This window comes from Ascidia mentula, chromosome 6, assembly GCF_947561715.1.
Source record: "Ascidia mentula chromosome 6, kaAscMent1.1, whole genome shotgun sequence".
In the NCBI taxonomy this organism is placed as follows: Eukaryota; Metazoa; Chordata; class Ascidiacea; order Phlebobranchia; family Ascidiidae; genus Ascidia; species Ascidia mentula.
Genome location: NC_138571.1, coordinates 6,572,863 through 6,588,649, shown reverse-complemented (window position 1 = coordinate 6,588,649; position 15,787 = coordinate 6,572,863). Strand labels below are relative to the sequence as shown.

At 44.7% G+C, this 15,787-nt stretch overlaps 1 protein-coding gene across 1 annotated transcript; it reads left to right on the top strand.

Moving 5' to 3' along the window:
• Positions 1 to 14,121: 14,121 nt before the first annotated feature.
• Positions 14,122 to 15,330, top strand: LOC145906482 (contactin-associated protein like 5-3-like). The gene is made up of 6 exons (XM_082993905.1): positions 14,122 to 14,227; positions 14,305 to 14,395; positions 14,458 to 14,553; positions 14,684 to 14,865; positions 14,956 to 15,085; positions 15,143 to 15,330. Exons 1-6 carry the CDS (start codon positions 14,198 to 14,200, stop codon positions 15,328 to 15,330), a joined length of 717 nt encoding a protein of 238 aa, XP_082850031.1. The 5' UTR covers positions 14,122 to 14,197.
• Positions 15,331 to 15,787: the final 457 nt, after the last annotated feature.

Sequence of the window (15,787 nt, the reverse complement as noted above, 5' to 3'; positions counted from 1 at the left end):
GAGAATCACGCTTAAAGGAAGGTTGAAGAGTTTACGCTGGTTTGGCTGCAAGCTTTCCAAATACTAAAAGCAAAATGCACGTAGACATTTTTATTGTTACGTCCACACGCAAGGACGTTTTTCAAACATGACAATGTTAATAACAATATGGGCCAGTCTTTTCATTCTCAGAATTATGAGTAAATCCGTGATTGTGTTCCTTACAAGAATAAATTTTGTGATAATTGAGCTGTAAAAACTGTTACAATTAAAGTGTTCAATGGTGGCTTACCATCAAATTAACGTACTTGTTAAAGAAATCTGGGTCGCTGCAGAGCTTGAATATGGGTAGGAAAACGCCATGCAATAATATTTCCTAAAGAAAACGCACTGGCACGTACATTTCCTTTGTAACAATGACATAACAGATGTTGTTAAACAACTTTTGCGATAAGCAATGTGGAGTCAATAATATGAATTTGTGTTTAAGCTGCAGACAGATGGCCACTGTTTCGACCTAAAAGGTCTACAGTCACCGTCATCCGTTGGGCACCAAACTAGGTGCAACCTTACGGAGCAAACAAGGTGGAAACACTACGGCCAAGCAAGCTCAACCAATAGTGCCGTCAGGCCCCGTGTCACAATTATCATATGATAAGCAATGTGGAGCCAATAATATGAATTTGTGTATAAGCCGCAGACAGATTATTGTGACACGGGGCCTGACGGCACTATTGGTTGAGCTTGCTTGGCCGTAGTGTTTCCACCTTGTTTGCTCCGTAAGGTTGCACCTAGTTTGGTGCCCAACGGATGACGGTGACTGTATAGTCACCACAAAGTGGAAGACTTTGCTTGGCCGTTTGGTCAGCAAAGTCGTCTGATAGTCACACCAGCTGCACTGATGAGACCTTTTAGGTCGAAACAGTGGCCATCTGTCTGCAGCTTATACACAAATTCATATTATTGGCTCCACATTGCTTATCAGATGGCCACTGTTTCGACCTAAAAGGTCTCATCAGTGCAGCTGGTGTGACTATCAGACGACTTTGCTGACCAAACAGCCAAGCAAAGTCTTCCACTTTGTGGTGACTATACAGTCACCGTCATCCGTTGGGCACCAAACTAGGTGCAACCTTACGGAGCAAACAAGGTGGAAACACTACGGCCAAGCAAGCTCAACCAATAGTGCCGTCAGGCCCCGTGTCACAATAATCATATGATAAGCAATGTGGAGCCAATAATATGAATTTGTGTATAAGCTGCAGACAGATGGCCACTGTTTCGACCTAAAAGGTCTCATCAGTGCAGCTGGTGTGACTATCAGACGACTTTGCTGACCAAACGGCCAAGCAAAGACTTCCACTTTGTGGTGAATATACAGTCACCGTCATCCGTTGGGCACCAAACTAGGTGCAACCTTACGGAGCAAACAAGGTGGAGACACTACGGCCAAGCAAGCTCAACCAATAGTGCCGTCAGGCCCCGTGTCACAATAATCATATGATAAGCAATGTGGAGCCAATAATATGAATTTGTGTATGAGCCCGTTAATATTTTATTCGGGGCACCTGATTGTCCCCACGAAAATCGGACGAGGTAACAAGGAAAGATACAACGATAAAACAAAACACACTATATAAATTCAAACTCTGATGAGAATTGTCGGCAAAAGGTGCCATCTGGTGGTCGTTTACACATTATATTGTTAACAGTTAGTGGGAGCTAACGTTTTGTGAAAAAATGGCAAAAATTGTAAAGAAAATTGTAAACTGGGAATATATCGACGACTAGTGGTTGGTCCGTCGGGGAGTTTTCGTCCACGAGTGGGCGCGATTATATGGCGAGCGAAAGTAACAAGAATAAACGGTCAACACTATAACACAAAAAAAAATAAAGACGTTCGGGGGAAATATACCGACCCCTAGTGGTTAGTCTGTCATGTAATTTTTTTTTTTTTTTTTTAATGACGAGCGGTAAACAACAAGTGCGGATGATAACACAATCACAGACGGGGGGCGTTTTGCAGTTATTTATTGTGGGGCGTTTGCAGTTATTTCGGCAATTGCCGTAGATGGTCTCGTACATTATTTTTAACCATCCGCGAGTGGGCGCTATTATTGGGTGTCGGTATTTGTCTGGTAAAGGTTGTTCACAACGTCGGCCAGGACCTCCTCGAGAAAGGGGTTGTCCCTATTTCGCTGTATGGATAGTTTTAAGCGTAAAGAGGTTTTGCAGGATGTTATCAAGTGCCTGGGTATGTCATTGATGGGTCGTGTGTCATGTTTGATTCTGTTTCGTGTTTTCCAGATAGTGTGTGTTAGTGAGGTGTTTAAAAGTGCTCCTAATGTTTTCGTGTAAGGTGTTGTATTATGAAGTGTTGGGAAGGCGATGAGTAAAGGTGTGTCAAAAGGACAGGTGTTTAGATCAGATAAAGTTTGAAAGGCGTTGCGAATCAAGGAGAGAAGAGGCTGAATGGAAGGACAATCGTGGAATAGATGAGTAAAAGTTTCAAAGGGGTAATTGCATAAATAACAGTGAGGTTGTTGGTCCAGGGGGAGGTAGGATTTTTGACAGTTTAGCGGTAAAATTTTAGGGGTAAGCCGGTAATTAAAGGATTTTAAATAATTCGGGAATATCGGGTGGTGAATTTGGACCCAGTCGTTGAATTGGTGAGGTGTCGTAGCGTTGTCAACAATACGGAGGTATAGGGGTTTTGTTTTGCATGACATCAGCTCGGCTTCTGTGAGGTTCAAGGTTTTATAAAGTTCTAACAGGAATTTGTAGTGGGGAGAGGGTGTGATTGCGTGCGGGAGAAAGTTTCTGGTTCGTAGGTGGAAAAGTTTGCTGAGGGAGAGGCCAAGGTTGTATTCTATGAATGAAAGCTGTGCGGTTGTCGGGGTTTCTAAAAGGCGGTGGTTATAATATTGTTTGATAGGATAGAGAAGTGATAGGTCAGCGTAGAGGGGAATGTTTGCCGCGCCGTAACCGCCATGGTCACGACGGGCTGCCAGGATGTTAATTGGCAAGGTTGGATTGTTTGGGCCGACGACGAACTTTACCACAATGCCGTCGATCCGTTCTCGTTGCAGGGTTGGTAGGGGGTAAGTTTTAGCGAGGTATGAAATTTGGGGTAAAAGTATAGTCTTAGTGAGGATGCATTTAGAGTCAAAAGTGAGAAACGGGCAGCTGATAGATTTGGCGCGGGATTGCAAAGAGGTGACTGCCTTGTGCCATGCCGCGGTAATGTCCGATGGTGCGCCTATTGGGGTATTTAACGGTGTTATAGATTTAGGGTTCCATTTTATCTGAGATAAGGTTGGGTCGTCATGGCGGGGTCGAAGGATGGCAATCGCTTCGGTTTTGGTGGGGTTTAGTTTTAATCCAGAAAATTTACCAAAATAATCAATGAGGCCGAGGGCTTTGGTGAGGGAGTGCCGATGCGCCACCACTAGGGTGACGTCATCGGCGTAAGCGATTGCCTTGGGTGTGTTGCGGCATGGCACTGGGGTTGAGTCGATAGAAGAATTATTTTGAAGGGCAACGAGAAGCGGATCTAGGGCAACCAGGAAGAGGTTCAGACTAAGGGGGTCACCTTGTCTGACTCCTCTCCTGATGGGAAAGTCCATTGTGGCAAAGCCGTTTACGAAGGCCCGGGAGTTGGCGCTAGAGTGAAGTGCAGAAAGGTAATTAGTAAAGCAAGTGGGAAAGCGTTTGAGATGTAACTGGAGAAGTAGCCATGAAAATAAAACTGAGTCGAAAGATTTTTGAAAATCTATGGAAACGAAGAAGGTGTCCGAATTGATGGAGGATGCGTGGTGGTGGAGATCGCGTAAGAGTAGAGTTGCGTTGGAGGTTGAGGAGCCGGGGATAGCGAATTGATTACTTGAGAGAATGTCGGGTATAAAGGGTTTCAAGAGGAGGTTCAGGAGTTGGTGTAGGATTTTTAGGTCTGTGTTTAACAAAGAAATAGGGCGGTAATTATTTAACAGGGTGGGATCGTTTTTTTTATGAATAAGGGTCAAATGTCCGAGGTTGAATTCTGATGGAGTATATGAATTAAAGTATATGAAAAATTAAGCGCGTCGGTTAGGTCGGCCCCGATCAGGTCCCAGTAGTGCGAGTAAAACTCGATGCTGAGACCGTCGGGCCGGGGGTTTTGCCAGTGGGAAAGAGGGAAAGGGTTTGTTTAATTTCCTGTTGTGTGATGGGGCGCGAAAGTGCTTCGAGGTGCTGTTCCGGGATAGGTTTGGGAGGAATTCTGATGAAATCGTTATCAGGGCCGGGTGCTGGTAGTTGTTGGTCCGCGTAGAGGGTTTCGAAAAAATGTCGGGTATGTGAGAGGAGTTCCTTAGGAGTGGATCGAGGGAGACCGTGGTTATCCTGGAGTTCGAGTATGGGGGCGTGGCGGCGGGTGGGGATTAACTTAGAATAAAGGGTTTTATCAGCTATATTTTTAAATTGAGGGTCAGAAGAAAGGGATCGGAGGATAGATGTGCGGGATTTTGAGATGTAGAGTTCCTTAAGGGATTTTTTAGCGGATTGGAATTTATCAAAATTATCGGGTGATGGGTCGTCGTTGAGGGTTTGGCGGTAGGTTTCCAATTGTTGCTGTAGGGTTTGGGTTTCTTTGCGTGATTGTTGGGCCAGGAGTTTTGAATGGGTTTGTGTGATCTGTTTAAATTTAAATTTTAGTGTTAGCCAATAGTCCAGGGGGTTGGAGTGAAGGGGAGCCAAGGTTTGCCATAAAGGGTAGATTTGTCTAAGATTTTGGGAAAACTGAGGGTCATGGAGGGTATTTACATTATTTTTCCAGGATCCACGGCCTCTTGGGGGTGCGGAAATGAGGTTTAGAGTTGTTAGCACTGCGTCGTGGTCGGAAAAGGGGCAAGGCGAAAAGGAATGATGTTTAGGAATTAATTGCCTTGATGTGTATAATCTATCGATGCGTGACTGGGTCCCTAGGGCGCGACGTGAGTATTGACGGAGGGTTGGGTAGAGAATTCGAAAGGTGTCTTGTAGGTCGAAAGTGGCTATTAATTTAATGAGTGAGTGACTTGGTTGGCGGTTGGCTGTTGGGGGGTGTCTGTCCAGGGCGGGGTCTACTACACAATTGAAATCACCGGCGAATACTATGGGGTGGGAAGAGGAGATATACGGGAAGAGGGAGTCGAAGAATTTGTTGTTGAATATGTAATTTTTTGTGCCGGAAGGTGCGTATATATTAACCAAGTGAAAGGTGTGGGTCAGGGTTGATATGTCGGCCGCAATAATGCGACGTTCAGAGTCAGAAACGGAATTAAGGATTTGGAGATTGGAGGAATTCCGAAGAACTGCGACACCCCCCCAGGCAGAGCCTTTTAGAGGTGCCGAGTTTAAGAGGATGGGACCGGAAGACCATTCGAACTTCCACAGGGATTCGGTATGGGGGGTAGAGTGAGTTTCTTGGAGGCAAAAAAGGGTCAAAGTTCAAAGAGGAAAGGTACCGAAACAGGGCCCTTCTCTTGGTTGCCTGGCCTAAGCCGTTAACGTTTAACGTACATATACGTAAATAGGATGTAGGCACCATTGTGACTTTAAACGAAAACAAAACATAAACAAAGTCACGTGGTCTTAATTTGGGTCATTCTAAAGGCAGGTGATGTTGAAATCATTCGGTATGACCGTTTCACAACAACATAGGATTTGTTCCCCGGGCAATAGATTATAAGTGGCGCGGCAGTTGCAACTTATCAAAAGCCGTTGGCATTTTCTGTTCGTGCAGCGGGATGGGCTTGTATAGGCCTCGTCCGGAGCCCAATTGCCGCAGCGGCATTTTAAATGTAGGGTTCCGCATAAGCATACAATATTCTTGCCTGTGTACGCGGTATGGCAACATGCCGTTTTCTTCGGAATCGGTGGTGATTCGCTCTGCTTCCTTTTGCGCGAACGTACTTCGGTGAATTGCTCGTCGTCCCGCATGACCGGTTTCGGTGTGGATGTGGCCGCAGGTAATGATTGGTGCGTTGGGGTTGTAGCGGTATCGGCCAACTCGGGCCGCGGGATACGGTGATGTACCGCCTCTGGTGTCTTGCTATCTCGAACACCGGTGACCGTTGCGGCGCTAGAGGGTGATAGCGCCTCTGCAGACTGGTTGTTGTTGTGACGCGTAGTAGCGGTATTAGCCAACTCGGGCTGCGGGATGCGTTGATGTACCGCCTCTGGTGTCTTGCTATCTCGAACACCGGTGACCGTTGCGGCGCTAGAGGGTGATAGCGCCTCTGCAGACTTGTTGTTGTTGTGACGCGTAGTAGCGGTATTAGCCAACTCGGGCTGCGGGATGCGTCGATGTACCGCCTCTGGTGTCTTGTCTGTTTTTCCTTTAACGGGCGTTGGGGCGCTAGAGAGTGGCGCCTCTGAAGACTTCACGCCGCTTCTTGTGACGTCAGCTGTCACGGTCGGGGGCGCTGTCACGGTGTTCTATTTGAACACAGTAAGCATCACACCTGAGTTGCTATATTGGAAATTTTTTGAGTCTATATAAAGCAGTGAATTCGGCCAGTCTTACAAGTTTTCGTCTTAGTTTTTCTGGTTAATGATCTGTTGTAGACTATCTGAGGCCACTGCGCAAAGCCAGCCCAGCCCTTGTAAGGGCTGCTATTTGTTTGATAGGAGAGGTAAGCTGCCAGTGGCCAGCCCGTGCGATTTTGTTGGAGACGCACAAAAAGCATTAAAAATTATGAATTACGCGCAAGCGTTAGCTTCCCGGCCTGTTGTTTCGGCCGGAAATGTGCCAGCGGTCGATCCATTCGACACAGACCCTAACCTTGATGTTGAGGCCCGATTCAACCCTGGGCTTAAGAAGCAAGAGCTGTACAAACTCTTGAAGCAGCTTAAAGTGAGCATTCGGGCTTTGGAGGGCGTTATCCCCTACCCGAACGGAAAAGTTGTATTTAACTGCGCCTCTGCAGAAAAGGCCAAAGAGCTTGCTGCCACTATCAGAGCCAGTGGCAAGGCAGTCTATGCCAATGCGCACTGTGATGATGAGATCCGGGTGTTTCTGTCCAAAGTTCACCCGCGTATTAAAATGTCGGCAATCTTAAACTTTATGTCGAAGTACGCCCCGGTCAAGAAAGGGTGGAAAGTCTATGACGACGAAAGCGTCTATTGTGGCAAGCGCGTCATTATAATGAAGAGCTCAATTTTGGCCCAAAACCATATTCCCGAGCGCCTGCGTCTGGGCAAAAAAATGATCGAGGTTACTTACGAAGGTCAGCCCAAGAAGTGTGATTTTTGTCACGAAATGGGCCATGCTAAACGCGAGTGCCCAAGTTGCAGAAGAGCGAAAAGCGGCTGCAGCCGCAACGAAAGATGCAGGCGCGAAAAACAAGCAAGGAGAAGATGAGAGCGAGTCGGCGGTGGCGGTCGCAGGTGCGCTCGTCGCAACGCTCGACGAGAAGGCGCCAGAGGCGGCTGATAAGGCCGTCCCGACGCAAGTTGAGAAGGCTCCAGAAACGGTAGATAAAACCGTTACAACTCCAGGTGTGACATCCGACGTCACACCTGTGAACCAGCAAGGCGTGGCAGCTGTTGCCACTGAAGATGTGCCGCCAACCGTGAGAGCTGACGTCACGGGAAGCGGCGCGAAGTCTACAGAGGCGCTCACACCCTCTAGCGCCGCAACGCGTAATTTGGGATTTAACAAGAAGACACCAGAGGCGGTACACCACAGTATGCAGCAGCCCGAATTGGCTGACACCGCAACAACGCCCAACAACAACAAGTCTTCAGAGGCGCAAGCACCCTCTAGCGCCCCAACGACCAATGTCGGCGACACCAACAAGACACCAGAGGCGGTACGTCGCAGTATCCTGCAGCCCGTGTTGGCTGAAACCGCTACAACACAAATGGTTTCCACTGACGCTCCCGTCCCAGTGACGCAACCAATGGCGTCATCAACCCCCAAACCAATGAAGCGGGACGACGAAGGTTTCAACACAGTGAGATCCCGCAAACGCAAGAACAGTTCAACACCTTCGCCCAAGAAGAAGACGTCATGCTGCCACACCGCATATTCTGGCGAGCACATTAAATGTTTATGCGACACAGCACATTTAAAATGTCGCTGTGGGAATTGGGCTCCGGAAGAAGCCTACCTTAGCCCGTCTCGTTGTACCAATAAACGGTGCCAACGCCTTCTCATTAGCTGCACTTGCGGTGTATGTTATAACCTTTTGCCCGGGGAGAAGGTTGTGTGCAGTTGCAAAGCCACAATTCCCGATGATTTTAATGCAACGTTTTTGTAAAACCACCATTATCACCCACCACCTGCTTGTTTATTTTTTATGTATACAATGGCGTCGTATTTGCGAATAGGCACTCTTAATGTTAACGGCCTAGGCCAGGCACCCAAGAGGAGGGCCCTGTTTCAATACCTTTCCTCTTTGAACTTTGACCTTTACTGCTTACAAGAAACTCACTCTACTCCCCAAACCGAATCCCTCTGGAAGTCTGAATGGACTTCCGGCCCCGTCCTCTTAAATTCGGCACCTCTGAAGGGCTATGCCCGAGGAGGTGTCGCAGTTCTTCTAAACTCCTCCACACTTCAAATCTTCAATTCCGTTTCTGATTCTGCCGGTAGCATTATTGCTGCCGACATCTCAACCCTCACCCACACCTTTCACCTGGTAAATATTTACGCCCCCTCCGGCAAGAAAAACCATAACAATAACAATAACTTTTTTGATTCCCTTTACCCGTACTTAACCTCCACCCACCCTTTAATTCTTGCCGGTGATTTTAATTGTGTCCTAAACCCAGCCCTTGATAAATACCCTCCCCTCCAAACACGCAGACCTAGCCCCCCTTTAGTTAAATTATTATCCACCTTTGACCTTAAAGATTCCTTCCGTACCCTCCATCCCTCCCTTTGCCAATATTCTCGACGCGCCCCCGGCACCCAATCCCGCATAGATAGAATTTACATTGCCCCCCCCATTGATCCCTAAGCAACATCTCTTCACTCCTTGCCCCTTCTCCGACCACGACCTCGTCACTTTAACCATTAACCTTATTTCTTCTCCCCCAAGAGGCAAAGGCTCCTGGAAAAATAATACCGCCACGTTTACTGACCCCCTTTTCCAACAGGATTTATCACTATATTACCCCCTCTGGCAAACTCTGGCTCCCTTTCACCCCAACCCCATGGAATACTGGCTTACCCTTTCAAGACCCTGCTACAATCCCACTCCAAACTTGCCCAACAGTACCGCCACGAATCCCAACACCTCCAGCAACAATTTGAAAACTCCAGGAAAATAGTCAACGACAATCCCACCCCACAAAACCTAGCTCATTTCCAGTCCCTTAAGAAGTCCCTTAACAACACTTACCTCTCCAAATCCCGCTCTTCCCTCATCAAATCACTTTCCTCCGACCCACAATACAAAAACATTGCCGACAAATCCCTGTACACTCAGCTCCTCCCTACCCGCAAACATCCCCCAATTCTCGAATTACAAGACCCCCATGGACTTCCCCTCTCAACCCCTAAGGAACTTTTATCCCACACTAGACAATTCTTCTCTTCCCTTTATTCCGATCAACAATTACCTCTTCCGCACCCTAATAATAAATTCCTTAAACACCCCTTAAAAACCATCCCCGACCAACTCCGTGACACACTCTCAAACCCTATCACCCAACAAGAAGTCAAAAACACACTCCCCCTCATCCTCTCTGGCAGAACCCCCGGTCCCGATGGTCTCAGCATCGAGTTCTACTCGCTCTGCTGGGACTTCATCGGGGCCGACTTAACCCAAGCCCTCAACTACGCCTATCTCAACGCATATACCCCCTCGGAATACAACCTCGGACACCTCACACTCATTCATAAAAAGAACGACCCGACCCTCTTAAACAACTACAGACCCATCTCTCTCCTCAATACAGACCTCAAAATACTCCACAAGATCCTAAACCTCCGCATCAAACCCTTCATCGCCTCAATTCTTTCCCCCATCAATTCGCTACACCCGGTAATTCAACATCTGACGCCACTTCCCTCCTTCGCGACCTTTACCATCACGCCTCTTCAATAAATTCGGACACTTTCTTTATTTCTCTTGATTTCCAAAAAGCTTTCGACTCCATTTCCTTCCCATGGCTTCTTCTACAACTCAATCTCAGACACTTTCCCCCTCTCTTTTCTAACTACCTCTCTGCTCTTCATTCTTCCGCCAATTCCCGGGCCTACGTCAATGGTTTTGCCACGATGGAGTTTCCGGTCAGGAGAGGCGTCAGACAAGGTGATCCCCTTAGTCTGACCCTCTTTCTGATCGCTTTAGACCCACTTCTCGTTGCCATCCAAAACACCCCCGCTATCATGTCTACCCCTGTGCCATACCGAAATACACCCAAGGCAATTGCTTACGCCGATGACGTCACCCTAGTGGTGGCGCATCGGCAATCCCTCATCCAATCCCTGGCATTAATTGATAAATTTAGTAAATTATCTGGTCTTAAACTAAACCCAACCAAAACCGAAGCAATTGCCATCCTCCAACCTCCTACCGACGAAGCACTTTTGAATCATATTAATTGGAACCTTAACTCAATAAATCCTTTAAAAACACCCATCGGCGCACCCTCAGCTATAACAACGGCATGGCACACAAAAATTTCCGCTTTACAAACCCGCGCCAACTCTATAAGCAACCCCTTTCTAACTTTCGATTCGAAATGCATCCTTTCCAAAACAATGCTCCTCCCCAAAATCTCTTATATGGCCAACACCTACCCCCTATCATCCCGGCAACGCGAATGGGTCGACGGCATCGTGGTGAACTTTGTCGTAGGCCCAAACAACCCTACCTTGCCCATCAACACTCTGGCAGCCCACCGTGACCTTGGCGGTTACGGCGCGGCCAACATCCCCCTCTATTCCGACCTTTTATTACTCTCTTCCTTCAAAAAATATTATAAACATCGTATCCTTGACACCCCAACTACACCGCAACTTTCCATTTTTGAATATAACCTTGGACTCCAAATTTCTCAATTATTCGACCTCCGGACACGAAATTTTCTACCTCACGCAGCAACACCCTCCCCTCACTGTCAGTACCTATACACTTTAATAACCTCCATAAACCCCACAGAACAGGAACTCCTTTGCCCTAAATTAAAACCCCTTTACACCAGATTGACAAATACCTCCCCAAACCCCCATAACCTGACGGACTGGACCCAAATTCATAACCCTATTTTCCCCAATTATCTAAAAACATTCAATTACCGCCTCACCTACAAAATTCTCCCCCTCAAATGCCAACAAACCTTTCTTCCACTCGACAAAAATCCCCACTGTTACCTATGCACTTACCCATCCGAAACTTTTTCACATCTTTTCCACAACTGCCCCATAATTCAACCCCTTCTAAACCTTGTAAAACAAACCCTTAACTCCTTGCTAAATACCACCATTCCCTACTTCGACTCACCTATACACCTGAATTTCCCGAAACTACCCCAACACGATACCCCCTACGCGTCGACCCTATCCGCTCTACTGAACACCTCATTAACCCACATAATCTGGAAGACAAGAAACCGCATCAAACATGACCCCTGCCCTTTGAACAACATCCCTAATCACCTCATCCGATCATTTAAATCCTCTATTGCTTTAAGACTCGCTATCCAACGTCACAGGGAAAACCCCTCTCTCGAAAGCGTCCTGGCCGACGTCAAAAATTATATAACACAATTTTGGTAACCTTCTCTCCACCCCCCTTCGACAAACAACCATTATTCAATATATTGCTTCAACTAGTATCCCCTTTTTGTGTGTGTGTATGTGACCCCTTTTTTGTACTTATCTATACACTCTATTTGCGTTTTTCTTTGTAATCGTAAATCCCGCTTTTTTCAGCACCTTTCCTCGCTCTCCTCCATTTTCCCTCTTTTCCTATTTGTGCAGTACTTGTCGTCTGCAAATTTTTCCTTTGTACCAGTATTTTTTCGTCTTTTCTTTTCCTCCATTTTAGTGTGATATTCGTGGTAGCCGTATGCTCATCTGAATAAAAAAAAACAAAAAAAAACAGTGGCCATCTGTCTGCAGCTTATACACAAATTCATATTAATGGCTCTACATTGCTTATCATATGATTATTGTGACACGGGGTCTGACGGCACTATTGGTTGAGCTTGCTTGGCCGTAGTGTTTCCACCTTGTTTGCTCCGTAGGTTGCACCTAGTTTGGTGCCCAACGGATGACGGTGACTGTATAGTCACCACAAAGTGGAAGTCTTTGCTTGGACGTTTGGTCAGCAAAGTCGTCTGATAGTCACACCAGCGGCACTGATGAGACCTTTTAGGTCGAAACAGTGGCCATCTGCCTGCAGCTTATACACAAATTCATATTATTGGCTCTACATTGCTTATCATGTAATTATGAATTGTTTGTTGATGCTTCTTACACAGTGAAAAAGTATGGGCTATCTGGCTTTGAACATTATAGTCTGGCAAGTGGCAGTTTGGAGGCATTTGAAGCCTGAAATGCCGTTCAATCTGATGGTAAGCAATAAAATATCCGAGTCTAGAAAAATGTTCAAGAAATATTCTATTTCGAGATGGAACAAAACTTTTAACACTTCAAGTTAGCGCTGCAAGGCCATTATAATTACCCATATACTAAGAAACATTTTGTGCTTCTTGCAATTGGAAACCAAAGTTTTATTTTAAAAAATGTTAACGTTGTCTTTGACAAGGTCATCACCGAACAAACCAAATTGCCATCCAGCATCTAAATGCTTTAGCATACATTTCCAATATCAGATTCACTTAAAACATATTGATAAACCAAAGCCAAGAAAGCAGTTCGTTGTAGTTCGATCAGCAATATAATATTTTGTATTGATGTTACTCTTGTCCCGAAAGTACGATAAATCAACAATTAACGGCCGCCGTAAAATAATACTTTCTATTAACCCACAACTATTTGGCCCTGTAAACATTTGTGAGTTGTGTGTAGGTAAGAATATGTTTGTGTTTGTGTCAGTGTATGTAATTGCATTCATCATTCAGGAAATTATTTGTTGCTCTGAAACGTAAGTAAATTTAGTATTTATTGCATACAGGCATTTTATTTTCTGCGGAAAACTAGAGCTCCAATAAACACACTTTTTAAAGAGGCAAACTGAAAGCGCCATAGAATTAAAATGCGCAAAGCAATATCATATTGAATTAAACTTTTTCATTGCAACAGAACGGGAAGTTGCAGATATCAATAGCTGGATATCTGCTGATCCATTGAATATTTGCATACGTGAAAGGTGCAACTGCATTTTGAATCAGTAAAGCTACTCCAATGCACAGACGTAAGGTTACAGTGTGTCATGACGAAGTCCTAAAATTTTTTCATGTTTTATTGAGTTTATTGTAGAGGTACTCTTTTGCTGCCGTTTTTTTTTTAAAGTTTTCGCATTTATGCGTCACGCGGATCGAGTCGTGACTATTGATCAGTAGGTGGTGTGAAAACGAGTTTATGGCAAGCTGGCAGCTAGACGGTGACATGAACATTCAAATATAGCATGGACAACAGATTATCCATGAATAATGTATTCTGGCAAACTCCTTGAGATTAATATTTCACGTCAGTGATGCTTAACACTTTTCAATAAGATTTGAGACTTGAAACACAGTCACGTTCGACTCAGCGGTAATTCGACCCAAGCCATCTCACAAGACTGGAAATTAAAGATGGTGTAAGTGTTCAAAATTAAAACGAAAAATAAAAAGGATCATGCCAGTTAAACATTTCTTGAAGACGTGAAAATTTGAATTGCCCAGGGAATTTTAAGAAAAAATTTAATTGTACAAAAAAATAGTTAAGTTTAAATATGATTTGCGACCCTTTCCATTGTGACAGAGGTTACACGGTGGGTATTTCCCGCCACCGAAATTTATTTTCACAGAAATACCAATATGTGTCGTTTAAAAAACCATACTTTTAACATGTTTTAATCAAAAAGAGAGAGGATTAGGAAAAATGTTCGGATTATATTTTTTTGCGGTAATATTTGTGCAGGCAGTAAGACCGCAGGTAACTACCAGTGAGAACTGCAAGGGAACAACCATTATACAATATTTCGGAGGCGATCAACTTCCAACACAACATCACGTTCAACCAGTCGGACCTTCTCCGCGTGGGCCAGCTGGGCCGCCAGGAAAACGTGGTCCAATGGGTCCAACAGGACCAAAAGGCCCCAAGGTAATCTTGTTCTACGTGATTGACGTCATACTAAGTGATGATGGAAATCAAAAGAGATGAAAATCAACAATTTTCAGGGTGACATGGGAATAAAAGGTGAAAAGGGAGAAAGCCATGTATCAGAATTACTTGCACTACGAGAAAAAGTGGACGAACTGAATCAACTAGGTTTGATTAGTTTGTTTTTGGGCATACCTGATAAAATATTTTACATCTGACTGTAATTTCAGTGTATGAACCTCCACAAACTTGCGATGAAGCTACAAACACTTCTGGTTATTATAGTATTTGGCCACTGGATAGGCCCTTTAAAGTATATTGCCAAGGTATGAACTGGGCGTACTAAAATAAAATGATAAACATGTAATTTAAGGCAAGATAGACAAGTTGTTAACAAGATTGTCTTTTGGCTCAAAAATTACCAACTAAATTTTAAAAGCGAAAATTCCATTTAAGTTTTTGAGATTGAAGATCGAACAATAGTGGAAACACTGATTGGTCATGATAGCGAAAACGAAACTTCTGTTGGAAATTGCGAGGATCCTAGATGTTACAAGAGAGATGTAACTTACCACATCTCCATGAGACAAATCATTGGGTTGATTGACGCTTCTCAAGAATGCAGACAATTTATCAAAGTAAATTATGTGACCTACGGCTAAAATTACATTTATATTTAATGCAATTTAGGGTAGAGTTTGTTGTGAAACATCTCATATTTTGTTTAGTATCGGTACCAGGGTAGCGTTTTGCACAGTGGAAATACTCTGTACGGTGCATGGATTTCAAGAGATGGAACTGTAAAACGTAACTGGGGTGGAAGCGACAGAGTTAACTACTGTGCGTGTGGGGAAACAGGTGAACAGAAAAGGAATTAGGTTTCATGAATATATTTCTTACAATGTATGTTTTCAGCATCTTGTATTGACAACAACAAAAATTGCAACTGTGACATAAATTTCAACGCCATGACGTCAGATGAAGGCTATTTAACAAACAAATCTGATCTTCCTGTTACTGGAATGCAATTCGGAGATGCTGGTGGTTCAAGAGAGTTTGGTTGGCACACACTTGGAAAGCTTGAGTGTTGGGGAAGTGCATAAATTTTGGTTGGGTTTTTATTTCTTGCCTTCCACATATTGCAACTTCTCGATAGTTTTCCTCGTATCTTTTCATCGTAAAGTTGCGATTTTTTTTAGCTTCACGCACCCTTGAATGTATCCGCTCTTCCCCTTTTCACTGCTCGTGCAATTCTTTAAATTTATGTATTCGGATTCGGTTCTGCTGTCGTAGTTCGCTCCGGCAGCTTCCGTGACCTAAATTAAGCTTCCTTTACATGCAGTCAAGCTAATATCCACCCTTCTACTGTACCACTATTGCTCTGGTCATGCCACAGCCGTCCACAAAAATACAAGGTTGTATTTAAACTATTTTTTGTTGTTGTTTGTTTCATTATCTTACAATTGATTTTCTTTGTGAGCTCTTTTTGCAGTTGTTATTGTTAGAATTTGCAGAAAACGCAGGAAATCAAAGGCAAAGAGGTTTTTATGACCATCTATA

Bases quoted from the DNA above. Each gene is read 5' to 3' on its own strand.
- LOC145906482 (XM_082993905.1), top strand. From the start codon at position 14,198: ATGGGTCCAACAGGACCAAAAGGCCCCAAG. The intron at 14,866-14,955 runs GTAAATTATGTG...TATTTTGTTTAG, and splicing joins AATGCAGACAATTTATCAAA to TATCGGTACCAGGGTAGCGT. The intron at 15,086-15,142 runs GTGAACAGAAAA...GTATGTTTTCAG, and splicing joins CTGTGCGTGTGGGGAAACAG to CATCTTGTATTGACAACAAC.